This window comes from Ammospiza caudacuta, chromosome 14, assembly GCF_027887145.1.
Source record: "Ammospiza caudacuta isolate bAmmCau1 chromosome 14, bAmmCau1.pri, whole genome shotgun sequence".
In the NCBI taxonomy this organism is placed as follows: Eukaryota; Metazoa; Chordata; class Aves; order Passeriformes; family Passerellidae; genus Ammospiza; species Ammospiza caudacuta.
The window spans coordinates 5497691-5519945 of NC_080606.1; the positions used below are offsets into that span (position 1 = coordinate 5497691).

At 48.4% G+C, this 22255-nt stretch overlaps 1 protein-coding gene across 4 annotated transcripts; it reads right to left on the bottom strand.

Annotated features, from left to right (window-relative positions):
* Positions 1-577: 577 nt before the first annotated feature.
* On the bottom strand, positions 578-21819 carry IL13RA2 (interleukin 13 receptor subunit alpha 2). 4 transcript variants are annotated; one of them, XM_058814231.1, is made up of 11 exons: positions 21661-21819; positions 13778-13895; positions 12758-12893; positions 8941-9092; positions 6791-6944; positions 6207-6327; positions 4313-4497; positions 3075-3220; positions 2177-2321; positions 1794-1896; positions 578-903 (listed from the first exon to the last, which is right to left on the bottom strand). In XM_058814231.1, the coding sequence occupies exons 3-11, from the start codon at positions 12837-12839 to the stop codon at positions 861-863; spliced, it is 1131 nt and encodes a 376-aa protein (XP_058670214.1). In that variant the 5' UTR covers positions 12840-12893; positions 13778-13895; positions 21661-21819; the 3' UTR covers positions 578-860. The 4 variants fall into 4 exon arrangements, with proteins under 4 accessions (XP_058670214.1, XP_058670216.1, XP_058670215.1 ...); XM_058814233.1 differs by having other exon boundaries at positions 13778-13892; positions 21661-21693; XM_058814232.1 differs by lacking the exon at positions 21661-21819 and adding an exon at positions 14580-14622 and having other exon boundaries at positions 13778-13892.
* Positions 21820-22255: the final 436 nt, after the last annotated feature.

Below are 22255 nucleotides of genomic sequence, written 5' to 3' on the forward strand. Positions count from 1 at the left end.
AAAAAAAACCCAGAATGGGCTTGGAAAAGGGTATTTCATCCAGTGGATGCTTTTTAATTTTTTTTTTTTCTATCATCATCATCATAGGGAATCATTCCTAAAAATCAGTCAACAATTTAATCACCTGACTACATGAGAAACATCAGGTGTGCTTCATTGAATTCTGGTGCCAATGTCCAGTTCCTAGAGAAATTCCCAAGAAGAAGAGACCCTCACTTCTCTGAATCATCTTGCAGTAGCTGTGGTCATGCCTCTTTAAAGGAAAAGTTTCTCTCAGGGCCTCTGCACCTGAGCTTTTCAGCAGATGAGCTTTTCAGCTGATGAAATGGATATCTCAGGTAGCTCCTGTTCAGCATTTAGGTGCTCTCAGCAGGCTGAGTGGGAAAAGGGAAGACCTGGTGAGAGCAAGGTGGGCACAGGGGCTGGATGCAGGTGTTTGCACACGTGTAGCATTTGCACACGTGTAGCATGGTGTGTGAGCTGCTGCCCTTCAGTGTGTGTGTCCTGCTGACAGATTTCTGGAGTCCTCACAAAAGAAAAAACCCAAACAAGCCCACAGAAGAACATGTTATCTTTATTCATGGCAGTTTCCACTGCCTCTTTTTCTCCCTTGTCCTGGTATCAGAAACACCTTTGCTTCAGAGGCAGGTCAGATCTCTTTCAGTTTTCCTGCAGTCAGTTCAAGCCCCTCCAGTTTTCCTGGGCCTGTTGAGGACTGGGATTGCAGCAGCTGCCTCCACAAGTGGCAGCAGGCAGGGAAGACCCACGTGGGCTGCAGAAAGCTCAGGGCTCCTGGGCTGTCCTTGGGATCGTTCCATGAGCAGCCCACCAAACACCAGCAGTGCAGCAGGCACAGGCAGTTAGAATCCCACAGATGTGTGCAATGGCTTTCCTGCTGGGGATCTGAAAGGGACACAGGCTGTTATTCCCAACACTCACAGAGCTGAGGCCATGCTCCAGCGTCCCCGTCACACATCCCAGTGGCAATGCAGGAAGCATTTGCTTTCCACAGATTTCTCACTAGCATCTACAATTTGTTCAAATTTCACAAACCAAAACATTTGGAAGGCAGATGCACAGCAAAGATGAAGGGGTGTGATTCTGGGAATGCAAACAGGTGTCAGTTCATCTCTGGGGACCACACAAGGGTCTTTCTAGAGCCAGTTCTCCCTCATGAGTGATGCCTTAAAAGGCTTATTAGAGAAGCTTTCTGCTTGGTTATGCTACATAGCCATCAGTAAAAGAAAACAGTTATCAGTACTGGGGCATCAGTTCTCTCAGACCTGAAGAAATTATCATCAGTAAAAGCAGACAAATTCATCTACTCATCTGCTTTCCCCTCATGGCATCACTGACATGAATGTAAACAGCTGGGATGAGAGTACCAAAAGAATGAGGATTTAGCCCATTAAAATGGCACTGCTATAACACAGCTAGGACAAATCTCTGCTCTTGAGTGGTTTGGGGCATGATAATAGCTTTATTTATGCTGCTGTGCATGCAAGCAACTGCTGCATTTAACAGAAGCAGTCTGAGCTCTTATGAGCAGTATTTGAGTCTCTGCAGTGAGTTTATGGGTTGCTGTAGGGGCATTTCATATCAGAAACAGACACACTCAGAAGGGTTGTTTACTGAAAATGAACTCTTGTTTGCTGTCCAATCTTAGAGCATCTATTAATGTTTGGCCCTTAGACATTCAATGTGATATTTCAGTTACAGCTAGCTGTAGTTATAAATAGTTACAGACACCGACAAAAAAGCACATTGCTCGGACAGGCATCCTTGGTGCTTACCTTTTCTTGCACTGGCCAATCAACATAAATATTATGAGGCTAATTGACAAACTCAGGATTACTGGAATGAGAATAAATAGCTGCTTGTCCTCTTTTCTGGGCACTGCAAAGATAAAGGGCAGGAAATAAGAAGATGGTAAAATGGATTATATTACCTCCTACAAAGCTTGAGTTCAGACACAAACTCACCTTTTCCATGTTGTCCTACACCTTTTTATTTATTTATTTGTTTGTTACAGGTATATATTACTGTGTTGAAGGTGGAACTAAGCCAGCAGCCCGCCTGCAGGGCTGGACACCAGCATATCCCCAGGGCAGCACCTGCACCCAATCAGGTTTTATAAGCCATATTAAAGAAACACAATTTATTTTGAGTTCCATACCAGAGAAACAGTCTTGCGTCCATTCACTCCAGAAGCCTTGGTCTGCACAGAAAATGTTTGTTCTCCCCCTGACACGAACACATGAAACATGGCTTTGGTTTGCTCTGGAAATTGTTACAGCAGTTTCCATTTGGGTCGAAACAAACTGAGAAACAAAACAGAAAGAAATATCAAGGAATTACGTGCCACCACCAGAATCTGCCTGGTGTGGCCTGATGTTCCAGCACATTTTCCAGGCTCTGTAAACCTTTGGATTATCTTTTGGCAGTTTTAAATGATTTCACAATAGTTTTGTACAAGCTAATGCAAATAACATGACTATGAAGACAAATCTACTGAAAATACTTTTTGGAGGTGTCATCATGTATGTTGCCATTTATGCCTGTTAATTTATAGAATCTTTCTTTTAATTACCTAAGAGGACTCATGAGTGGAATACAGCAATTAAAAAAGAGATGTCCCCTATGATTAATTAGCCCTTTTTGGTTTTGCCTCCAAACTGAACCTGGATAACATACAAGGAAAAATCACCATGCATAAAATATATATTCTGTCCCAGGCCACTCCTTTTGAGAGATTAGAATTACAGTTTCATAGGTCCAAGTTATGTCACCCTATTCAGGGAAACAAACCGTAGCGACCTTTAAATTTCCTCGACGGCAGATTTCTGAGATAGCAGGCAGGAGGAAACGCTCTCTTGGAGCCTCCCGCTGGGCTCCGTTCCTGCTCCAGCCGAGCCGCAGCTGCGGGTCAGGGGGTTAAGGAGGAGCGTGTGCGGTGCAGCCGCGATCCCCGCGGGGTAACCCACACGCCCTGCCGCAGCCTGTGCCCCCGCCGCCGGCTCGGCCGCGCTCCCCGACCCCCTCCCGTCCCTGGGACACCCCGGCGCTGTCCCTACCGCCCAGGCCGCCGCGTCTTCGGCCACCTGCACCTCGTACTCCAGGCAGTGCGGCGGCACCCGCCCGCCCGGCGGGCTCCAGGCGGCCCTCAGCTCCTGGGCTGCGGACAGCGAGAGCTGCAGCTGCTCCGGGGCCGAGGGCTGGGCTGGGGAGAGAGACAGAGAGAGGGTCAGGGGTGCTGGGACAGCTCCTGGGCTGCGAACACCGAGAGCTCCCGCTGCTGCGGGGCCGGGGCTGTGCTGGGGAGAGAGAAACAGAGGGCCAGGAGGTGCTGGGATAGCTCCTGGCCGAAAGGCTGCGGCTGATCCCCGCCTGCCTCTGTCCCTGTCCCCGCTAATGGATTTCTGAGCGCTCCTGGCTCTCGGCCACCACGCTGGAGGAGCAGGATGTCACCGAGGCTGCAGGGTGTGTTGTTTATTTTAACTTAGCACACAGGCTGGCCGGGGTCCCTGCTCTGGGCTGCGGGGCAGGGGTTTGGAGGCGCGGGGTGTGAGCGCGGTGCCCGGCATGTTCCCTGCCCGCTCTGCCTCCCAGAAAATGTTCTGATTCCTCTCCCAGACCCAGAGCCACACGCGAAGCACGTGGCAGCACTAATTGAATTCAGAAATCCTGCTCGTTAGCCCAGTGGCTCAGCTGGATGATTGGCTATTTGTCCTTCTGGCATGTAGGCAAATGCACCAGCATGGTTTAATAAATATACACCGTAATAAACACGGAGTACATGTAGTGTTTGCACATCATGCTGTGCTCCGCTCCCTTTCCGTGTCTGTCACGGGTTTGAAATCCATCTCTGACAGACCCCATCGCATCTGGCACTCAGCTCACCCCAGACCTTAGCTTGGTTTGAACAGCAGAGCCCAAAGAGCTCTCCTGTGCTTGCAAGGAGTGCAGCAGTGGTTTCAATCCCAGCAGGAGTAAATGAAGAGATCTCTGTGACTGTGCTGCTAGAGCCAAACACCCATAGCTGCTCTGCCACATGCCCAGCAGGCCATTTGTGTCCTGAGCTGTCCAAATGCAGCACTTGGAGGCACCCACGCACCTCCAGGGCTATGCTGGGTGGTGTTGCTTCCCTGCAAACACTCCTGGAAACTGAAATCTTGCTTGGCACATGCCACAGCCCTTCCCTGGGGGAAATGCACACATTCCAACCACCCAGGCTCCAAAAGCACACATTGAATGGAAAGCCCTAACGCAGGCAGTGGCCCTGGGCTGTGTGCTGGCCAGCAGGGTCCCTTACCGAGGTTGTGCAGGCGCAGGGTGCTGTACAGCGGCCGGAGCTGGGCGGCTGCTGCCGAGCCATTGACGCAGATGTGGAGATCCCGGTACTCTGCCCGGCTCAGGTTGTGCAGCACACAGCCCAGGTTCAGCCCATGCTCCTGGATGTACTGAGCACACTGTGTTGTCTGCTCCAGCCCCTCGTACCTGGCACGGAAACAGAAAGAAGAACAAAGCAAATTACTGCTTAGTAAGATGGTTTTTATGAGATTGGACCTCAAGTACTGCCCATATCCCAGCCTTTGTCCTAAGCACAGTGCTGTGGGTCAGTCACCTGCACTCCTGCTATGGCACTAGTGTGGAGAAGAGAAAAAACCCAAATTAACATGCACAGACAGCTTCTCAGGTTGGTTTTCAGGTTGTGCCAGGCTCTCCCCAAGCCCATTCCTGGAGCACGAGAGGTGCCACTGTGTGACTGGAGCTGGGGAAGGATCTGGCCTCTATTCATGGAGACAGTCCTGCTCCTCTAGGGCCCTTCCTGCACCATCAGCCACGGACTCTGGAGTTGCAGAAACCCTCCCAAACCAAATTGAAGTGTCTTTGGGCAGGAGATGTGTGCCTGAGTGCTGCTGAGCTGCTCTGGCTGACTGCAGGTGGTTCCCATGGCTCTCCATGGGCACTCAGGGTTTGCTGTTTGTTACTTGCTGTGCAGCCACAACCCTGTCCCTCCTGCCTTTGGGGGCCACTCCCCAAAGCTGAGCTGCTGGCTGCATCCTGGAAACACTGACTGGTGTCTCATATTGTCTTTCAAGATTCCTGCTGCTCTGTGCCCTCACAACAGGGCTGAATTTGGCCCCTGTACTCCAGACCTAATGAAAGTCTCCTTGCACAGCACATTATGTTTGGGGGAAAAACTTCATGTTCTAGTACTATAAAAATTTGCTCACAGGGATCAAAGGATGCCGTGGTGTCCACCCAATCTTGTGATAAAATGGGACCCAGATCCAAATGCCTGGTTTTATTGAAGGCAATTGACTCAAGGTTGGGTTATTTTAGTGTTTGTTTTCCTTTAAGGCATGAATCATGCATTTCCATGGTTTCCTTCAAGCAGATCTTTGCAGTTAGCAAAATGGTTTTGAATTGGGGCTTCTCCTTTGAAGACTATTTCCAAGAACTCCATGGAAGCTCTTTAAAATGCAGCTATGCTTTTGTCCACATAGCCCAGTGGCACGAAACCCAGCCTAAGTCATCCTTTCCATAATATCATAGGAGCTGAAGCACAAATACAGTATTTACTTTGTCCCAAACCACTAATTCTAGCTGTGTTTTTCCTGCAGAACAGAATTTAGGCACCAGTTTAAAAGAAACAGCTGAGAATTATGTATTATTATTATTATTACCTTGTGGCAGCGTGTTTGCTTGTATGGGATGTGCTGAGGCTATGGAAATATATTTGAACACTAAAGCTCTGAGTTGCTGAGAAGCTCCACTCTGTGTCTAGGGTTCACTGAGCTCAGTAGCCTTGTGCTAAATCCTGTCCAATTGAGATATATGCACTGTGATCATGGGAAATGTGCAGCCAGAACTACCCAGGTGTGTTTAGCAAAGAGAAAACACAAGTCTTTATGGTGGACAACATGCAGAAAACACCTCCTGGGGATGAATAAAAGGAAAGGAGGAAGAGAGAAGACATTTCCTGGCAAAGATCAGCATGGGCCTGATTTAAGAAAGTAAGAAAGGATTTGGTGTTTTCTTGCCAGAAGCCATGTGTTGCTTGGGACATTATTTTGGCTCGTTCTGGGTGAACTGGGCAATAGCACTGCCAGCTATAAAAACATATTTCCTGTGGCATTTTTGTACTTTGAGTGGCTCACTTGATTGCTGCCTGGCTGTTTTCCTGTTTTGCTGTTACATACCAATAATAGAGCCCATAATGTGCACCACGCGGTGTGAGGAGACCGGGCTGCCAGGTGCACTTCAGGTATTCCCAGTCATGATAGATGCACTTGAAATTCTGGATCTCTGATTCAAGTTTTCCTGTCAAATGAGAAGGAAATAACCACTATTTAGCAGTGTGCAGCAAAACCACAGTTTTATGCCTTTGAACAACTGTGTGCTGCAGTTCAAAGATAAAAAAATGTAAAAAAAGGAAAAAAGAAAAGGCAGCCAGTCAGAATTATTAGTTTTACTGCCAAGTGCTCTGTTTCTCATAAAAGTCAGTCCACCTTGGAGCAGAAAGATGCTAAACTGACCTTTTCACTCAGCAGTGGAGCTCTTGCAGGGCAGCTGAGCCAAGCTTGGGCAAGGGCAGAGGGAAACAAGCCCCAGGGATCCAGTGACCACAAGCACAGCCTTTGGTAGCAGAGCTGCTCTAGTGTCTTAAACATCAGCAAACCCTGCAATAACTTATCCATCCAGGAACCCTCCAGCCAGCACTGGCTCATGCAACAGGCTCATGCAAAGCACCCAACTGCAGCAGGTGCCACAGGCTGCTCCTGACCTTGTGGTGGGATCTGAAAGGTTGCATAAATCCAGTCACTCTGCACCTCCACGTCACCTGTACACCTTCCTTTGAGCAGTGTCTGCAGCCTCACTTCAGCAGTCCTGCTGAGGTCAAATCCAACTCTGAGTTTTAGCTTCCTAGTAAAAATAACCTGGTTGAAAGACAGATTTTTTTAAGCACCTCTTCTGTCACTAAGTGGGCAGCAGAATTAGGTACCCTTGCTCTTGCTCCAGCTGCAAATTTGTGTGCTTTATTGTCTCTTTATAATTCTGTCCTGCCTCACTTGCCCAGGGCTCCTCCAGCAATAATTCAAGGCTGTGCCCAGCCTTGCTGGCTGTGAGCCCCCTCACCCCACAGGACCCAGCCAGGACAGGGCAGAGCAGGCTGATCAATGGCACCCCAGCAGCAAGGAGCACAGCCTGAGGAGGATACCACCACAAACCCACATTAAAGGCAATTTTTTATGGTGTGAAATAATGAGAAACAGAAAGAACAATGAGTCTTGTAAGGCTGGTTCCTGTGGGAAGTCAAGCAGCCCCTGAAAGGGTGAACCAGCAGCCAGGCAGAGCAGCACTGCCTCACCCACCGTGTGCCGCATGGCTTGCCCTTTGGGGGACTTTCTGAGCACCCCCTTTGAGGATTTTCTGGTTTTGTTTCCCCTCAGACTTATTCCCCTTCACTTTATGCGAGGACAACAAAGTTGATAAATGATGGGACAAAGTGTTGTGTTAGCTCATGTAGGACAGAGGTAACGTGCCCTAAATGCATCTGTGCCATAAAATGCAGTGGGAACAGCAGTGGCACAGCCCACAGTGCCCTCAGCACTCCCCAGGTGTGAGAGCTCTGGTGAGCCAGGTATTTCTAACAGATACCAGTGATGTTGTCATTGATCATCTTCTGCTGATGTCCTATGGATTCTCTTCAGCCTGACTGTTCTTGGTGACCTTATCTGAGGTCAACATTTTGGCAAGGTGTCAGAGGTGATTTTGCTCTAGTCTGTACATCTGCCTCATATAAGAAGCTTTTATTACTCCTAACTAAAGGAATTCAGATTTTTTTTTTGAAACTGCATATGGTTTTCCTTTAATTACAGTTAAAATCATCCTGGAGAGCTCTGCACTGCTGCACAGCTGGGAGCATGAGGTGCATTGTGACCAGCACCAGGTCCAGGAGCCCCTTTCCATGCCCTTGCAATTGCAATCCATAGCTGAAACAGGAATTTCCCCTCTGCAGGCTCCTCTGGGATGAGCCTGACACCATTTCTGTGGGGCTGAGCACAGCCCAGCAGCCCTGGCTTTGCTGCCCAGGCAGGTGAAGCAGTGACCTGTTCCAGCACTGCCAGCCTGACTGACTGCTCCTTCTCTCTCCCTGTCTCTTGAGCTGGCAAGCCCTCTAGCTCTCTTGCTTTAGGATTGTGCAAAAAAATCCCTTTTTCTTTCAGGATTTCAATCTGTGTTTTGGGTTGTTGAGGGAGATCCTCAGCATATTTTTCATGTGCTCCTCAGTACCTTGTGCCAACCAAACAGCCCCCACTGCTGGGTTTCTCCTCTCCTCGTTCCATTTACCTTCCCAACCCTGCAGCAGCTTTCATCTTCTAAGCACTCACAAAACAAATTCCAACAGCCCTTCCTGTGCTGTGCCTGCTGCTGCCCTGCTACCCATCAATGAGAGATGACTGACAATTTTATCAAAGAGCTGAGTTACAGTCAACCACATCTAAAGAGAGAAGTAAATTGCAATTAGAAACACAGTTCTGGATAGAGGGAATTTTAGAGCATTAGGATAATTAATGAAATCTAACTTTTATTTATTCATCGCTCTGCATCCCTAAGGATCTGTTGTTTCAGCTCAAGCCCCATAAAGATGCTTTAGAAAACTGTAAATATTTTTTCCTTTTACAGTGAGGAATGTTATTATTCTGGGCAGCAAACACCCAGCCCTGTGACAGAAAGAACCCCTTCCCTGGCTGCTGCTGCTGTTACATTTCAAAGCACATTCCCATTCAAACCACTGAACCAGTCTGGTTTCTCATGGAAAACTGGAACAGCTTTGGTTCCACTCCTGCTCAAAATGCAGACATGAATTTGTGCAGGAAGGAAAGGCAGAACAGCCCTGGTTTGGGAGGAGTAATCCATGCTGTGCCTTACCTTCCACTCTCTATCCCCAGTGCTGTGATATTCAAGCTTGTATTTTACTGTGCACTCCTGCAAGGTCTGGGCGTGGGGAGGAGGCTTCCACTCCACATCCAGGGAGCCCAGGAGCCCGGGGTCAGTGATCTGCAGGTCTTGTGGGGGAGCAACTGCATTAAAGACAAACAGAGGGTGAAACACAGAGTCCAAGTGGAGAAAACAACCCCAAAGCAGCCATGAAACATCAGCGTGATGCTTTGCTATGAATTGTTGAAATGCAGCTGCTGGATGTGAAGTGCTGCAGCCCTGGCTGTTCAACAAACACACATGAGCTCTGTCCTGCCCACCAAAAACCAGTTTTTGCTGGTGCTCAGAGAGAGCACTCAAGGATCATTGAAAAGGCACACAGAAGGCCACTTTTTCACACCCTTTTTCAAGATGTTTTAAGCAAAACTGCTGCCCTGGGATGACCTTTCATGTGCTGTATTTGCTTACCTTCAACCCCTGGTATTTACCAACCTTCAGGACACTTATCTCTGCAAACATTGTGTTCAGCACATCCACCAACACAGGATGGCAGATCAAAGTGTGCTGTCAGGGGGATTTATATTCCTTTGCCTTAATAGACACAAATCACCCATATTGCTTTAAATATTCCTTTCAAGTATATTAAAGATTATTGGGGGGGAAAAAACAGGGGAAAAAGGTAAAAAGCAGAGAATTAGAATAATTCTTATTTTGGACATCTATCAGCTATACAAAAATGTGCCTTTACAGCTGATCTGCCTTTTACAAAGGTATTTCAAGGTGCTGGTATGTGTCAATAAATAAGGAAGTGTGGATGAATTCCATCCTAAGACATGTCCTAAAGGTCCAGCTCTATATGGAGTTGTCATTCACATGACAAAAACTGTTTGGCTGCTCAGTTTTAGTAACTGAAACAAAGCCAATTTTTGTCAACATCAAAGGTCATTTTTCTCCACTATCTACAGGTGAGATTATCCATTTTGTTTCTATATACTCATTGCATGATACACTTTATTTCACAGGAATTTGGCAGTGCCAGTCCAGAATTACCACCATTCTCCCTTTGAATCTGGCCCCCAGATCATTTCTCTAACACCCTTTTCACGTCTTCATCAGGATTTACACCATTTTTTCCCTTTTATTCTTTTAATAAATCCATTGTGAAAGCAGACCATAAGGATATTTTTCTGTGGAAGATGGTGACATAAATCCAGCTTTAATGTGCTCCCTGGAAAGTTTGCAGGGTATATTGCTGGAGGATTTGTTTCTTCTACAGGAATTTTCCCAAATAAAACACACTCCAGGCAGCAGTTTGAAAATCCCACTGTTCCCAGAATGTGAAGGTCCATGGGAGATTTGTTACTACATTAGGTGGTGAAGTAGGAGATGCATTTAGGATGACACTGGACCAAGGGCTTGGGAGGCTCCTCCTGGGTGTATAAATGCTGAACCTCATAAGGAAAAAACAAGGAAGAAAAAAGCTGCTAGCCTTTGTCATGATAAGCTGTCAAGAGGGGATTGGATTGGTCAGAACTGGAATTTCTGTCTGGGTAGGACAATACTCTGAAATTTATTTATATCTTGAGCTTAAGCAAAACAGAAGTTTTTTTTAAAAACAATTGTAATTGTAAACAGCAATTCTTGCAAAAAAAATTGTCTGGATTTCAGAGAGAACAAAAAAGCTTCTCTTTGGGATGGTGCTTGCATTCTGGGATTTTATTGTTTTTAAATGCCAGCACTGCCTCCCGCAGTTTCTCATTTTCACAATAACACATTACCAGTCTCACTCACATCCCCATCACTCACACTGAACACAGGACTGGAAATGCACTATTTCATCATGCAGTCTTGAAGGAGAGCTGCTCCTGGATGTTTCTTGGAGAAAACCAAACCGACAGCTTCTCCCCCTGAGAACGTTTGTGGAGGTGAGTCAGGCAATGCTGAGCTGGCTGTGGGACAGCCACAGCCCTCAGTGCCACCAGCACCCCTGCTCTGGGGACTGCTGGGACCCAGGGCACAGGGAATGTTCCTCTGCCTGTCCTGAGAAGCCCTGACCCCCAGGAGAACACTGCTTTCAGCCTTCACCCATGGAGAAAGCTTCCAAGGCTTTGGGATGAACTGGAATCCACGAGTGTGTGAAATAGATGGTGGTGTAGTTCATCACAGGGTGAAAACCTCAGAGTTTTGGGTTTTTAGTTTGGAGGTAGATGGGAGACAAGATGGAGGATTTTGGGCATTGTCTGATCTCCTTCTCATTCTTCATCTGCTCCGTTTTCTGCAGTGTTGGTGGCACAGGGTAATTGGTTAGAAAGAGCCCCAGTGCAGATGTTGTGTGAACAGACAAATAATTAATTATTGGTAGAAAGGCAGAAATAAAATTAATTCTAAGAGTTAATTGGACTAAATAGTTTTAAAAGACCTTGAACCTGCGTGGCTTGTGACCTTTTTGGAGCCTTTCTCTTTGTGTGTTGTCTGGAATGGCATGCAGAACTGTTGATAAGAGAAAAAATAAACAACAACCTGAAGACTGACAAAACCAAAAGTCCCCTTCATTTCTCAATCCTGGCACAGAACTTTTTAGGAGTCTCCCTGTCAGGGGGATTTTCACAGGTGACAAACCCCTGCCTGTCCCCAGCTGCCCCTCACCACCTCTGTCCACAGCACACCCTCTGAGATGCAGGTAGGGTTTGCAATTTCCCACCTATTTTGCCAGTGGAAAAGCAGCAGCCTGCCAGCTGTCCCCAAATGTCCCCTCCTGTCTGCCCTTCCCTGTGCTGCTCAGAGAGGCGGAGGTGCCACTCATGTTTTCTGGAGCCCATTTCAAAGGCAGCAGGCTTTGCTCAGAGTGGCAGCAGGGGGTTTGTCATAGACAGGTAAAAGAACTATAAAAGAAAAGCCTCATAAAGTCAGGGTTGATAGCTGGCCTGTCATTTCTTCTAAGTGCAGCTAGTACTTTGCAACTTCCCATGTGAAAACAATCTTGGTATGAATAGTTTGTTAACATAACAACTTATTCTTGGGTGAAAAATAAGTCCACCTGCATAAACATTAGATCTGTTCCATGAGAACCCACAAAAAATGTAAACACCTGAACCTTAGCACGTACACACAAATCACCTTCTGACCAATAAATGGAGTAGTAAGAAAACTACCAGCCAAGAGATGTTGCACATGAGGTCTGTGAAAACTGAATAAAACAAATAATGTGAATAAAGATTTGGCTTTTCCCACATTAAGAAAATGGAGCCTTGCCTGATTCATTCTGACAGGGGTTGTGGCAGCTTTCTGTGCCTGCTGGCTGGCAGGACAGGCAGCCTCTCAGTGGCCTCCTGGGCATGTTCTCAGCTCTGCACCGTGCTCTGCTTCCATCAGGGAGGGCCAGACCTGCTCAGCATCTCTCTGGGTGCAAAAAAGAGCCAGCAGGTGCAGTGCAGCACAGGGATGCTTGAAGGGCCATGGCCATGAATGGCAGCTTGCAGAGCAGTGCTCTCTTAGCAGCATGACTCTCCAAGTGCAAATAAGCCTTGTGTTTCTTACACCAGCACTGTCTGTCTGTCTGTCTGGGACCATGCTCAGGAGCATTTACAGCAGTGTTTCTATTTGATATCTCTCTATCAAACACCAAAGGCAGTCAAATCCACTCAGAAAATAGCCACTAAACACAACGTAATCACACCACGGATTGCACGTTTATGAACCAGCACTCACACAGCAATGCACACACAGAGAAGAGCAGCTCTGGCTGAAGGACAAAGCCCCAAAGTCCCAATGAACCCAAGCAGTGCCACAAGAGCCTGCTGGCCTTTACCTGTGCTGGGTGAGGAGGAGGAGGAGGCCAGCAGCCAGCCCCACAGCAGAGGCACGAGCAGGGGCGGCCTCCAGGGAGCCATCAGGGCTCAGGCTGGCGCTGGGCAGAGGAGCAGTCCTGCAGAGGCTCTCAGGGGCTGTGGAGACACAGCAGAGGTCAAAGGCTTCAGCACTACCCTGCGTTCCCTCTGCAGGCTCACACAATCAGCCTGGCTTTATTTGTTTACCAAGGCTGATTAATTATTCCCCAGGGGAATTCTCTTTGCAACTTTTGGTGATGGCCAAACGTGGCTTCGTTTGAAATAGCTTCTGGCCAGCTAAGCTCACTGTGCAGAAGTGTGTCGGTGCTTCAGTCACCAGCCCTCTGTCTCATGCCTTCTGTGGAAAGTGATTCAACTCCCTGCCTTGGGAAGTGCCTTGGACCAGTGATACTCTCATTTAAAAAAAAAGAAAATAGAATGCCTGAGCCTTGCCTTATGTAGACACATGTTATGCAATCATCCCCACCTTTTCCCTTTGCTGTTTCAGGACTTGATAGGAATGGTAGGAATGCTTGGGAGAATTCTTCTTAGTTGTCATGGCAATATTTGAAGGGGACAAATTTCTATTCCTGTGCAAGTCTGCTGGAGGGAAGATGGGGACTGAGAGGGAAAGAAGCAGAGTTTGCAGGGAGGGGGCTACTCTTTCCTTCAGATTTCATGCTAAAGGTGGGTAGAAATTACTGTCTACAGACACCCAGCTCAGCATGCTTCCCTGTGCCAGAAAGCACATGGGTTCTGACAGGGCTTTAATTTTTTCATATAGATACAGGTGGAGGTATAGATTAGATAGAGATGGAGGATGAGAGAGAGATATAGATTAGATATAGATAGAGATCTAGGTATATAAATGGGTTTAGATAAAGACATTAATCTTCCTGGAACCTTGAGACCACTGCTTGAGCTCCACTTGAGCAAGAGCTTGGCAGCCTAAGTGTGAGCGTGCAATTCATCACTGAGATCTGTTCAGAAAACAAACTCACTTTATATTGCCCACACAAGCCTGGCTTAAGCAGGTGAAATCCCAGGTCAGGCTCTGGCACAGCTGCTTCCTCCTCAGCAGCCACAGCTACCATGCAGCAATGGGAAACTTGGGCTCTGCTGAACAACAGAACTTCAGGTCAGAGGGATCTTTGGAAATCTGAGGACTGGAGCCAACACAAACCCCCCATCATTGAAAGAAGTGGCTCTGGAGAGCCAGAGGAGGAGACAGGTTGTGCTGGCCAGGGTATCTGTACCTGTTTAAAATTAACCAGAAAGTCGAGCTGGCAAAACATAGCAGCAACTAAAAACACACAACAATTTTAAGAGCAAATGTTCAATTTAAATTAATAACAAATCCCCCTAGTCCATCACATAATTGTAACTATTATATCACATAAATCCATCACATAAATATAGTTATTACATAAGTATTATTATTATTATTATTATTAGAGCAATAGCAGCAATTTTTCTGTTTCACTGTGAAGCAAGAACGTGTAGGCAGAAGAAATCATAGGAATTACTTCTTTAACCTATGAAACACAGGGTAAAACCAGTGTCAGTACAAACCTGCAGGCAGTGGCTCTGTGTTTCAGAGAGCTCTGGGGTGCAGGGACAAAGGAGAGCTGCCCTGCAGAGCTGGGGGAAGCAGCAGCAGCATCCAAGGACTGTGCGTGCATGCTAGCACAGAAAGCTGCTCTTCACTTCCAGTATTTGAATATATTCATATGATTTCAGAAGGCAAGTAAAAATAAACAAATGCTTTCACAGGGAAGTTTAAAATCATCAGAGTGCTCTTACCTTGACCTCTAAGTGCGTGGGAGCCCATCTATCTCTGTAGTGTGGGGCTCCTCAGCAGCTCCATGGCTCAAAGCTTTGCATTTCGCAGAAGTCCTGTGGTTTTTAAAGACTCCTCTCTGAGCTCCCCAGGGATCAGATGTTGCATTGCAATGTGATGGCTTTGGCCACACGGTCAGAGGCTTTGCTAAGCATCAGAGGGAGCATTGCTGGCTTTTATGAGGTGCTGGTGCTAATTGTTGTTCTTATGTGCTCAAATGGGTCAAAGGTATGTTTGAAATATTGAAGTGATTCACGAAGATGAAAACCAAATGTCAGAATCAGCGCGGGCTGTCTGCTGGCGCCGGTGATACGCAGCTGTCCCCAGCAGGTGGCAGCCACAGCCCCTGGCTCCCTGCATTGCCTTGACCCCTGTGGCTCCCCAGGACCACCCCAGCGTGACCCACCGCAGAGCATTCCCATCATCTCCCTGGCTCTGGAACCAGCCCAGCCTCTCCTGGCTCCGGGGGCTCTGCAGGGAACACAGTGAATTATCTGAATTATCCCCTCCTCGCCCTCTGCTGTGGCCAGCATTCAGCCCTGACCTTGTGCAATGCCTGTCTCCGTTCCCTTCATCCCTCCCTGGCCCCGGCCTGGGGAGCTCTGCAGGGAGCAGGTGCTGCCCCCACACCTGGTTTAGCCCAGGTGAGACATCCATTGCCAAATACACCTTGCTGGAAAAGCATCTGATGGCTCTGCTGATCTGCCCAGGAGCGTTCAAGGTCATGGGCAGTCTCACATGAGTCAGCCAGGCCGTGGTGCCTCCTGTGAGCTGCAGGGGCGGGAGTGCAGTGGGTGCCCTCCAGGAGGGACAATGGGGATGTTTTGGGAGGAGCAGAGCTGTGCCCCATGTGCCCTGACATGCAATGGGCTGTGGCTCAGGCTGACTCTCCCCATGGCCGAGTTTAGGCTTGTTGGGAAAGAGTTCAGGCATACAAAGAGCATGAGAGATGGTGCCAGGAGCTGAAGGAATGCTTCTTGTTAGGAAGAAAAGTGTCCTCCAAGCACCTGTCCAGGACTTAGGGTATCACTGTTTGATGAGAGGCTGAAGGATGTGCTGTCACTTCCCAGTTGCTGTCAGTGGGAATGTTTTGGAGCAGCAGGGGTAGGATCAGGCTCCTTTCCAGCTGCCAGGTGTCCTCTGCATTTCTCTGTGTGCATAGACATGCAGAAATGTCTTGCACTAACACTGTCACCTTGAGAGCCCTGTGAATTCTGGGGGTGAGAGGATTATGGGTGACTTGTCCCTTCACTGAAATTGCACACTGCTGGATTTCCTTCTTACTTCCTGCAAAGGATGGGGAAAAAAGTCCCTTACTGCTGGTAAATGTATGGCCCTGCTTTCAGAGTTATGCAAGATTAGAATTTAGCATTCATGTATTCCTGTTGTGTAAGCTATTTAAAAAAGAAAAGGTCACACTGGACAAATTGTTTGAAACAAATAAGAAACATTTGCCAGTAGAGTGAATGCCAGTTCCCAAATGCTAGAACTGGGTCAATTCCTGAGAAAATTGGGTTGGAAAAAATGCACAGTTGGGATTTGCAACAATAGAGCTCCACCACCCATCCAGCAGCACTGGAGCACCTGGGAAGGGGCAGAGGGTGCAGGTCTGTGCTGAGCAGAGCCTGCTGGGCCAGCTGCTCTGGCCATGTCCTGCCCAAAACAGCCCCTGGGTGAGCTGCAGGTGCTTTTCCCTTCCTCTCCCTGTGCCATTCTCTTTTCCCTTCCTCTCCCTGTGCCATTCTCTTCTCCCTTCCTCTCCCTGTGCTGTCCCTGCTGCCCCTACTCTGTCCCTCCCTGGCAGGGCTGGTGCAGCCAGGCTGCTCCTGCAGGGGCTCAGCTGAGGCTCCTGGAGAGGATCCATGGCCATTGCAGCAGAGCTGGGGAGGCCCTGCCATGGCTGGGAGAGCCATCAGGGCACAGCTCAGCCCCTGGCTGGCTCCAGCCTCGCTGACAAGCTCTGAGCAGTGTCCCAGCACTGAGGGACAGGCAGGGACAAATCCCTGCCTGGGCTGCACCAGAGCCTCAGGGCCCCAAGGTCAGGGCAGGGACAGGCAGAGGATTTGAGTCTTATTAACTGTTGTGTAAAAGGGATAAAGCTGCAAAAAAAAAAAAAATTTAAAAAATCCATCATAAGGTGATGTCAAGATCATGGAAAAAGACGTAAATGAAACCAGAGCAGCTCTGGCTCACCAGCAAGCCCTGCCAAAGCTCTGTGCAATGAGCTGAGCCTGTGGCATCACTGCAGGCTGGGCTCATCCCTCCCTCTGTCCCCTGTGTCCCCTGGTGTCAGCAGCAAAGCCCCAGGGGCTGTGTCCCCTTTGCTTGTCTGCCTCCCTTGCTGCAAGGATGTGGAAGTTGACTCGCTTGCTTTGCTCATGAATGAGTTTTTAGGATTTGTCATCGGGGTGACAGACTCCTGGAGTCACTGTGTGCTCAGGAACACCTCAGCTTCCTCCTCTCCCACAGCCTGGCCAGCTCCCAGAGCCCCACAGCTGCTCTCTGGGGGCAAGAGTAATAAAAACACTAAAGCTTGTGAAGGTGCCACCAGGCTGAAAAAGAGATTTCAAAGAGCCAAGAGTGCTCTGAGCTGGGTTCTTGGACTATGACAGATATGCAGCTGCATGAAGAAATTAAAAAGGCCCTTCTGTAAAAATCTGCTTCTGTTTGAGGAAATAAAGGAACAGCAGCATCATTGCTGAAATACTTCATTGCAAATGGCAAAGCAGTTGGAAGAGGTCATTAATGGAGCTAAATATAAAAAATGGGCCAAATCCTTTTTGGTTGAAATATATTTGATATATTCATCCCATTTGTGCTAAATTGGTTCTGTCAAGCAATCCATTGTAAACCTAGGTTAAAATATTGGGATGCCATAGCTCAAAAGCTTTCAACTTTGCAACTTCCATGTTTAGAAGCAGCTTCCTAATCATCAAAATAAAAACCAGAAAGGCTCCAGCTATGAACAGACCATTTGGTAGAAAAGAGCAAGTTTCATTTGATCCAGAAGGATAGTTTTGAAATTGCCAGGGGCATGGAAAATGGATGATTTATAAAAGCCTCATAACTGCCTGGTGTTTCAGGGAAATCAGTCTCTTTTACAGAACTTGCATTAAACAAGCTCTTTCAAAGGTGCCAGGATGAAGCACTCAGTAATTCCAAGCAGACCTGTGGCCTCCAGCACAGGGTGATGGATTGCACTGCAGAGGGGATGTCACCACAAGGACAAGGGCTGGGAAAAGGAGCACGGGACACTGAGTGTTGCAAGGAACAAAATCCCTTCTTTACATTCATAAATTAAATACTTATGGCTGTTAGAGGATTTCAGGAAATGATGGAAGGAATCCAGGCTCTCTAGCAATGTCCAGTGTCAATATTTATTTTTCTGGTGAGCGAAGACCTCGGTTTTCCATATTTCTTTGCTGATGGCTGCTATCCTGGCTTGGATGGCATCTTGGGAAGGACAGCAGCTGTTGGAATGTGCCTGTGTCATGTGAGCCAGCCAGACTGGAGGTGGCTCCACTGAAATCTCTGCTTTCTGTAATCAGTGCTGCTCCCAGAGAGACCCATCCAGCCCAAAGTCAAACATGTCACACTCCCTCTGCCTTTCAGACGAGTCTGTGGCAGCCTCTCCACTGCCTGTGAGGCAGCCCTTGCACAAACCCATCAGCAGTTTCCTGCAATTCCTGATGAAATGGTTTCTGTGTGCTGTGCCTGCTGCCTGGGGAGCACACCCTGACTGAAGCATCCCCAACCTGCTGGCTCCTGTCGCCACTCTGAGTCAGCTCCTGCTCCTGGAGCCATTCCTTCCACAGCCTGCATGTACCTTTGCCCACACAAGGACTGCCTCTGCCTCTGCTGCAGCTGGCCTTGGGCTTAGCAGAATAATCGAGTTCTTCTCATGGCACAGGGCCAGGCTGGATCAGGAACTCGGTGACTCTACCCTGGAGCAGCAGTGCACGTAAAGCTTCTGTAGGAAAGCAGAAGTTTTCTACAAAGCAGCTGAGGAATTAGTGCTGACCAAAGTGCACAGCAGTGCCTGGGAATCAGCCTGCAGGAAAAACAGGGCTCCAGGGGCTGGGGTGAGCAGGGCAGGCTGGGGAGAGGCTGGAAGGGGAAGAGGAGTGCCAGGGACCAAATTCTGCCACTAAATGCACCAGGGCATTACAGAAGCAACTGAAGACAAAGCTGGCAGAGCAACAACTGCAACAGGCTGCAAGTACATCCAAAGGGAGATGTAAAAGAAGGTAAAAATTCTCTCCAGAACAGAAAGGCTCTGCCACAGAAGCATTAGGGGGGACAAAGAGCCACATTTGTGCAGGCAGCTGCTCCTGGCTGCAGCCTCAGCACTGGGTGCAGTGGGTCCTGCCAGGGGTCCTGCCAGGCTCTGCCAGGGATGTGGGCTAACAGGGAAGATCTGTGTATCCCTGTTCTGAGAAAGGGATTTCCCCTGTTGCTCCTGCTCCCCCCTGCCTGCAGACTGGGATCTCTGCTGCCCAGAGTCAGGGGCAGTGCTGACCCCAAGGCTGCTCCAGGACCACTCTCTGCTTTCAGGTGAGAGCAGGCAGAAAGAACACCCTGTATCCAACAGACTGAGCCCTGCTGGAGCACAGAAAATGGAGACACCCAAAGATAAATGGTGTCACCCACAGCATCTCCCCTGCTGTCCTGCAGGGTGGGCAGGAGCCTCCTGGGTCTCAGGCTCTGACTGTGCAGGTGTTCATTCAGAGTTACACAACACCCTCCTCTTTCTTCCTCCCACCGAATGCCCCAGCCTGTGAGGGGACAGGTGAGCACAACTGTTCCCTACCTGGCCCAGAGGCTGCCTTAAAATCTTCCCATCACATGGCTGTGAGCCTGGCTTGAAGGCAGAGTTTATCTGGAATGTCCTAAATCTTGCTGCAATCCTGAACCCTTTCCAGAGTTACAGGAGAGGGCAGAGCAAGCTCCCAGGCTGGCTGGATGGTTTTCTGCCACTGAACACCTGAGTGCAGCCCAGAGCCTGCTGCCTTTCCACAGAGCAGTTTTGTCCCCAGAGTGATGTGGGTGATGGCAGCCAGGGGCTCAATCCCTTCCTCAGAGCTAAATCCTGGGAGGGGCTGGCATGTCCCACTGGGACCCTCCTGCTCAGCCTTTCTGCTGTGATGGGTGCCCGGGTGCCAGCCCAGCCTCCTCCCTGCTGCCAGGCCATCACCATCTCCACTGGCACCTGCCCTCCCTTGTACCAATCCTATCCCAGCAGCATTTGCCCCCAAAAGTAATTACAACTGTGGTAAAAGTAATTGAAGGAATGATCCCCAGTGGTAAGCACTTCCAGTCTCCTTTTCAGGTTGCTCCAGAATTAGAGAGACATCCAAAAAACCAGGTTGAGAGTTGTTATTAAGGCAGAAATATTTCACATGAGGTGCTGTCCCAGCAGCTGTGACAGCAGGACAGAGTGACAATGGGGGAGGCAAAACAGGATCCAGGCAGGCAGGGATCAGCTGCCTCTGGTGGCTCTGGCACAGGCAGCAAAGGGGGCCAATGCTCCATTCAGGCCATCCTAAAGGGAGAAAAACCTCCTGGTTTCTTCTTCTCTGCCTTGTCTTTTAAAACTGATTTGCCCTCCACAAGCCTGTAAGCCCTTGGAATAAGGAAAATAAATTTCCCTTTCCTTCTCCTTTAAACTTCATGCACCAGAGGGTTTATGGAGGTGTTGGCAGAGGTGTTCTGGTGCAACCACTGCGCAATGGGACCAACAAGTGAAAAAACAGATATTCTGGTTTTAATTCATGCAGTTATTCATACAGCTGAACACCCTGACTTGGGAGCTGGCAATTCCCAATCTCTTCCTTTTTGCTTCCTGCCTTTGTCTCCAGTGGTGCCGTGGGCAGGGCAGGATCTGCCAGGGTGGAACAGCACCACAGTCACTGCTGGGGCCACAGGCAGGGAAAGGACCTGCACAGGGACGCCAGGACAGCCAGGCTGGCTGGGAGAATGGTCAGACAGGCAGCCACAACCCAACGCTGCCTTTGCTGCTGAGGGCAGGGTGTGGGATCCTCCAGAGGGATGGGCACAGGGTCAGTGCCTGGGCAGGGAGCTGGCACACACAGGGGAAAGATCAACCTCCAGGTCAGCCTCACAGACTGGTCCTTGAGCCCTGAGCTCAGCCCTGGGCATATAAAACCACATTTTCCCTGTGGGCAGGTGGTTTTCCTGGAGTCTGAGGGGGCAGCAGTGCTGGGCTGCTCTCCTGTGCCTTCCAGCATGCAAACAGCAGCCCGAGCCTTTATTGCTCACGTCAACAGCTGCTGGTGTTGAAAGCTGCTTTGTGAAATGTTAGATGTGCAGTTTGGTCTGAGAGTGAGCAAACTGAGGAGAAATTCTTTTAACAAGAAAAAGGGAAAGACAGTCCAAAAATGCTGAATGGGTTTGCCCTTTTCAGAGGCAGATCTTTGACACCTCCCCCAGGAGAGGAGTGCTAGCCCAGAATAAATGCTTGGCCAGACAGCCCTTGCATGATATCAGCTGACAGCTCTTATCAGCAAGCCAGGGCTGGATTAGGACATGCCTAAAGGCTGTCACTGATATGAAAAGCTGTTAAATCTTCCCATAAAAGAAAAAATATAGGAAGGTACTTAAGGAATGACCACCAGAAGGATTTCAGAATGGAGAGAATGTGGCTTGAAAGGGATGAGACAGCAACAATGGTGTAAACACACACGCACACAACTGTCTGAAATTCTGCAATTTAAACATCACCCTGCACTCTGAGCAGATACAACCAAAGTTATTTCAAGAACACAAACATCAGTGCCACTTAAAAATAAAGAGGTGCTGGAAACTCTTACAAATTTGAACAGAATTTTTTTCAAATTTATATAGAAATTCTTTCAAATTTATATAGAAATTCTTTCAAATTTATATAGAAATTCTTTCAAATTTATACAGAAATTATGGTATGCACAAATCCATATTCTGCACTACAACTGAACAGCTTTGGAGAGTTTCAAACACACACAGACACACAAAATAAAATCATAATCTAAAGTAACTACAACTTACCATCACACTTTGGGATTTTCCTTTAAACCAGGTAACGTGTTAGACAGAACACTTACTAGCTCTTTATAAAAAAAGAAAGCTGGAAGAGTGAAATGAAAAAAAAAAGTTCTGTGTAGATTCCTGTTTCTAGAGAGCGAGCTTTGATCAGCTGCGTCTGACAGGGCAGCCTGGGAGTGCTCTGTGTGTAGGATGCACATGAGGAAATAGGGCAGGCAGGGAGAGCTGGCAGACGTCAGGCTCAGCATCCCCTCCCAGCTCACAGCGGCCCCACAGCCTCCCCAGGGTGAGGGACTTTCCCTTCTCAGTGAGAGGAACAGCAAATTTGTCTTTCCAAACAAGCTGTGGGTCGGCTGGGAGATAAAATCAGCGCTGGGAGGTAAAAGAAACAATGGGAAGGATTCTGTCACAGACATCTTTTATGGAAAATCCTTTCCTTAGGGTTTTTCCTCCTGAGAAGCTGAGAGGCCTCAGGAACAAAATGTGAACAATGGTTATCTGCTGCTGTGGAATGCAACAGGTGCATCTGTGATTGGTCTCATAGAGCTGTTCGTAATTAATGGCCAATCACAGTCAGCTGGCTCGGACACTCTGTCTG